Source organism: Triticum aestivum, chromosome 2D (assembly GCF_018294505.1).
Source record: "Triticum aestivum cultivar Chinese Spring chromosome 2D, IWGSC CS RefSeq v2.1, whole genome shotgun sequence".
NCBI classification, from domain to species: Eukaryota; Viridiplantae; Streptophyta; class Magnoliopsida; order Poales; family Poaceae; genus Triticum; species Triticum aestivum.
In genome coordinates, this window is record NC_057799.1 from 565,799,668 (window position 1) to 565,805,886 (window position 6,219).

General features: G+C 44.2%; 1 protein-coding gene across 1 annotated transcript; it reads left to right on the forward strand.

Annotated features, from left to right (window-relative positions):
* The first annotated feature begins 669 nt into the window (after positions 1 to 669).
* On the forward strand, positions 670 to 1,623 carry LOC123050009 (FCS-Like Zinc finger 2-like). The gene has a single exon (XM_044472858.1). The coding sequence runs from the start codon at positions 763 to 765 to the stop codon at positions 1,051 to 1,053; it is 291 nt and encodes a 96-aa protein (XP_044328793.1). The 5' UTR covers positions 670 to 762; the 3' UTR covers positions 1,054 to 1,623.
* Positions 1,624 to 6,219: the final 4,596 nt, after the last annotated feature.

Genomic DNA, 6,219 nt, shown 5'->3' on the forward strand with positions numbered 1-6,219 from the left:
CATGATACGGAACGTGCACGATCCCCGAGCTAGCTAAACGAACCTGGCTGGAAATCTCTCTCTACTTAAACAGCTCAATGATCTCGTATTTTTGTCTAGCAGTATCCTTGAGCCTGAAGTTTTGAAGACTGCAAATGGCCGCACACATTGCTTGCGTAGACAAGATCTGCAAGTGTGCGCGCGAGTCCACTGCTCACAAGTTGCTGGTGTGGACGACAGCTGAAGGAGAAGACCTCGAATTATTTGCTCAAAATATCACATACAGTACAGTGCACGATAGGCATTGGTGTCTATTATTTGCCGTCTGGGGCACCTGTCTCATTTTTATTTTTATTTTGAGATAGAGGCAAAGCGTTAGCGCTATTTTAAGCAAAGCTGCCTAATCTTATACTCACACGAGTACAGCCGGAATATACTTCAAGTATTTTTGAGAGTTTTCAAATACAGCTACATTTCTAGCCTTCACAAAATATCACAAGACATTCATTATTCGGGACCTGGTCGACCTCGCCCGGACATATTGCCGTCGTTTTCCTCTCGGTTGAGCTGAGCGCAGTATTGCCCGACCCGTGGGCGCACCGGACCACAGCATTCCGACGGCCTTTGCCGTCTCCGTCTGCACGCACCATATATACCTGAGCCTTTCTCCACACAACTCGCTCGCTCTCCTCTTCCTCCCTCTCCTCGCACCACCAACCAAGCCCACCACCAAGCTAAGCTCTGGTCAGCATTTTGCTCCAAAACCACCTACACACACGTACCATGTCGCGATCAGTGGCCTGCTCCTTCTTCTTCGACAACGAGCTGCTCGGCGAGCCCGGCATGCCGGCGATGGACGCGTGCGCGCTCTGCGCCAAGCCGCTGGCGCGCGACAGCGACGTCTTCATGTACAGAGGAGACACGCCCTTCTGCAGCGAGGAGTGCCGCCACGAGCAGATGCACCTCGACGCCGTCTGCGCCAAGCAAGCCGCCCGGAGGCAGCAGATATTCTCGGCGGAGACGGAGTCCCACCGTGGGCAGCGGCAGCCCAGGAAGGTGTCCGTCGCAAGCTAACCGGCTGACCGCTGAAAGTTTTGTATGGATCGACAAGATCCGAATTCAGAAGAATACATCATCTGTATTCTGAAGAATCATCGTCGTCTCCGTCTGTCCGGCCGGTGCTCTAGCCTGCTCCGGTGGAGGCACCAGAGGCAGCTTGGTGCCGCCTACAGGAGGCAAGGCAGGGCAGCAGCATCAGGCGGCACGAAGCATGTGTCCATGGCAAGCTAATTAGGCTGCCCAAATGGTTGGAAAGTGTACTTGTTCTCGGTCGAAAACAGAAATGTAATCGCAATGGATCTGATGAGACTTCTACTATTTGGGTCGCCCTTCTGCGCCCTCTCTTGTTTAGCTTGCCTTTAATGATTGGGTCCTGTTTGGTTTTGGGTACCATAACCACATGCAACAGCAGTGTCACTGTAAATACATCATGGCAACCAACCTACAAATTATCTTGCCCCTAAATTTTGTTATTCTTTTCGGATTTATAGCATCTCTAATGTTTCTAGTGATATGCCAATACGATTTGAGGCGACATTTTATCCATGATTTTATGATATTTTGCTAAATCAGAATCTTTTGAGATTTTATACTCCCTTTGTTCACAAATATAAGTTGTTATATTTTTTTGAATCGCATATATGTACGCACGCTTTAATTTGTTTGTTCACTCATTTTGGTCTATATCTGTAGTTTATATAGTAAAATATTCAAAACCTCTTATATTTATGAACCGAGGGAGTAATTATGTGCAAGTGAATTGGCCGGTTTGGAGCCCCTGCCTTGAGCTTCCCACATGGTGAACCTTAAGTTTCACTATATCTTGAGGATATTTCCCAAAAATTTATACCATTGTCATATTTTTCTTTTCTTTTGAAATATATGTCAAGCTTACCCAATTTGGGTGCAATAATTCATCACAATATCAATTTTGAGAATGGGAATGATCTTGTCATTCCTAGGCTACACGCCGAACATTTTCACGATGATTTGTCTTTCTTTATGGGTTGACAAGGCCTAAAACTACTTCACATAGGCTCTTGCTTCTCCCTCCGACCTTTGTTGTTGGTGCCCCTCTTCTCCACCCAACAGTGTGGGTGTCTGGGTGGTTTTAACTCAAGTTTACTCAAATTAACCAAATTTTGTTAAGTTTTAAGATTCGATTTTTTCTCATAAACTAGACCAATTGTATTTCTCCAATGGAAATTACAAAAATGGTTGCCCTCTAACGAGGTTTCTAAAAAAATAGATTTGAGCCGATGAAGTCTAACCTTGATCTACTCGCAGTTGAATTAGTGCACTTTGAGGCAGAATAAGTCAAAGGAAATGACAAAGCTTGTCATCGCCTAATCAACTTAACCATATATTGGTTTCGCTGTAATATCGACTCAATGGAGAATGAAGGCAAGGTTTAGGGTTAGACACTGTCCACTTGAGCAAAGTTTTCGATGCTTAAAAAACAATAAACATCCAATATGGCACACTTAGGTTGCCATGTCCAGATTTACCACTGGCGTACAATTGTGACATAGGCATGAGGTCACCCAAGCTTTCCCAATTAGAGATTTTGGTGGTCCATTCTCTCGACATTTCATCTGTGAATTGTGGACGTGTTGACATATGCTATTTTCTCAAGACGACTCTTGGTGGTTGGACTGCATGCTTGGTGTTTGCATGATTTAGTTTGCATTGCGTGCACTTACATTATATTTGTTGTGTCAGTATTATTTTTACTATGAGTTCTAGGAAAAAAACACAGCCTTGCAACATTATTTAATATACATGGAACGGTACAAAGTATACAACCTCTAATGAGGAGAAATGAAAAAGAGCGAAGATTACGATACAACTTACCATTTAAGGTGGGACTCTCGTGTGGAGAATCTACGGTACAGCTAACCATAGTATATAGCCTCTAATGAGGAGAACTCTCATGTGGTGCAATGGCAGGCACACATTGTTGTTAACCTACCCACCCGGGTTCGACGACTCACGTCTACCTAACAATGCAAAGTTCCAGTAGGGAGCTTCCCCCTTTGACCACACTTACCATTTAAGGTGGGAGCTAAGAAACCCATTTCAACAAATCGTCCCTGAACCTATGCTTAATTATACGTGCCAACAGGGTTGTGGGATGCACAAATCATCCCTGAACCTAGAGCCGAAGCAGCACATCACACAGGTAGTTCCATCAGCCCCATTCCAACGCCGGGTCAACAGTTGCTCGATGTGGATCGTCATTGCTCTTTTCTTTTCTCGCCTAAGCAGACCATCGGCCATGTGTAACTTTATTTTTTTTACAGGTGTGGTCCTTTGTATCTTCCGTTAATGTTTGTTGTGTACATTCTAGTGCTGCAGAGATCAAGTGTGTGATCATTGTACTTTTTATCATGTTGATGACACTGAGCACAACTCTATATCTTTCCCTTGCCATAACAGAAAAAGGGATGTCTAGCCTGTTGGGACAATATCATGTGCTATCACTCATTAGGTGCTATGATGCTACTATTTTTTTCAAAAACGCATTTAAATGTTTCAAAAATATTCAAAAAAAATGTGAGTGTTCACAAGCAATGACTCTATAAATTGTAAAATTTTCAAATCAAAATTCAAACACACAAGGAGAAACAACAAAAAACAAATTCAACATGAATAGTGTCACAAAAGGCCAAAAGTCAAAATGACATTATTCTGTTGTGTGTTTTTCACCGTTGGATCTCACATCCACGATTGAACTCGGCGTGCAGCACATGAGCTTTGTAGCTCCCATAGCACCTGATATTCTCTCTAGCCTCCTTAGTGTCCCTTCATACTAGTAAATTCAAATATTTTAAACTTCGTCACAACAATACAACTTCTTAGTAACAAAATGAGATTTTGTTTGTTGTGCTTGAATTTTACTATGCTCATGCTCTAAAGGAAGACACTCTCACTCTATCCTTCCTGGGTTGAGTAAATTGCTGACCTGTTGGCCCCACATGCCAGCCTGATCTGGAATGCCTACGTGGACAATATGCTGAGGTGGAAGATGGCCCCCCTAGTTAGCCCCTCATCTCTTTTGACGTTTTTCCTTCTTCTTCCACAGTCACGGTTGTCATTTATGTCGTGCCACCTCCATCAACCCTCAATGGCCGCCGCCCCCGCGGTGGTGCACACGCTCGATAGCCACAACGGTTCTCGTGCTGCCCTATCTCCCCTTCCCAAGCTGGCAGCCATGGATGTGCCCGTGCTCCTGACGGATGCAGGGAAGGCTGGACGGAGGCTCGATGGTCACAGTGGCTGGAGGGGTCGGGACGGAGGTGAGTGACGAGCCGGAGCTCCACGACATCAGGCTACCCGACCAGGAGCAGGTGACGGTGGCTCGGCAAGGTGGGTTTGCGAGCAGGCGCAGGGCGACGATGCTGCAAAGCGGGCTTGCCAGAGGCGCTGGAAGATGCGCTTGCCGGCAGGCGCGGGCGAGCTGCGACGCGAGGATGGGTGAGAGGGGAGCTAACAGGTGGGCTCCCCATCCACCTCAGCACATAGTCCATGTGTACCTGCCATATCACCCTGACCTATGGGCCATATCAGTCAGTTCCGCTTTTAGACGGGGCTCAGTTCAGAATTAGTGTGATTTATTACCCACTTGCCGTAGAAGTGATGATTTTTTGTGACTTTGACACAAATGAAGACAATCCGTTACCCTAGCCACAAAAATGATGGTTTTGAGCAATTTAATCTCCAAGTTTCATCTACAGAGATTACTAACATTACTAACAGTTTACATCAACTGTACGTTGCCAACCACTTGGAGTGGGATGTTACCTATCTCAAAAACAATTCAACAACTTACAAGTACTCCCTCTGTAAAGAAATATAATAGCATTTAGATAACTAAAGAAAGATAAGAGGGTTTAGATAACAACTTAAGTACTCCCTCTGTATTGAAATGGGCCTTGCATGCTAAGGTTCTTAAGGTCGTCCAAGGTGATGATAATACACAATTTTTTCACATGATTGCTAATGGTAAACATAAGAAAAAGAAAAGCATCCAGCTTGAACATGATGAAGGAACCATGGTGGGACATGAGAACCTCAAGTCATATATTTTGAATTATTATAAACAACTATTCGGGCCTCCGGTGGGTAATGCGGTGTCCCTGGATGAGTTTGCTGTTGGGGATATTCCTTAACTTCGGTCAGATGAAAATGAGATTTTGTCTGCACCGTTTACTGAGAAAGAGGTTTTCGATGCAATATCACAAATGAAACAGAATAAAGCACCAGAACCAGATGGGTTCCCTACGGAATTCTATAAGAAATGTTGGCATATTATAAAGGATGATCTTATGCCTATGTTTCACGATTTTTTCAATGGTCACTTGGAACGCTTCCATCTTAACTTTGGTATGATAACGTTGTTGCCAAAGAAAGAAGAAGCAGTTCGAATCGAGCAGTTCAGGCCAATATGCCTTTTAAATGTGAGTTTCAAAATATTCACGAAAGTGTGTACTAATAGACTGACACGGATCGCCCATTCGGTGGTGCAACCGATCCAGACAACTTTCATGGGAGGGAGACATATCCTTGAAGGGGTTGTTGTCTTACATGAAACTCTCCATGAAATTCATTCGAAGAAGCTAGATGGGGTCATCTTCAAAGTGGATTTCGAAAAGGCATATGATAAAGTAAAGTGGTCTTTCCTTCAGCAGGCAATGCACATGATGGGTTTTAATGAGACATGGAGGAATCAGGTCGATTCCCTAGTCAAAAAAGGTAGTGTCGGAGTAAAGGTTAACGATGATATCGGTCACTATTTTCAGACTCATAAGGGCTTGAGACAAGGTGATTTGATGTATCCTCTCTTATTCAATATAGTGGCAGATATGCTAACCATTCTTATAAGCCGGGCCAAGGAGAATGGCCAAGTTGGTGGACTCGTTCCCCATCTAGTCGATGGGGGAGTATCCATCTTACAATATGCCGACGACACTATTCTTTTCATGGAGCATGATCTTGCAAAAGCCCGGAATATGAAACTGGTGTTTTGTCTTTTTGAACAATTGTCGGGCCTAAAAATAAATTTTCACAAGAGCGAATTGTTCTACTTTGGGAGGGCCAAAGAGGAACAAGATGCATATAGAAAATTGTTCGGATGTGAATTGGGATCTCTGCCTTTCAGTTATTTGGGCATCCCGATTC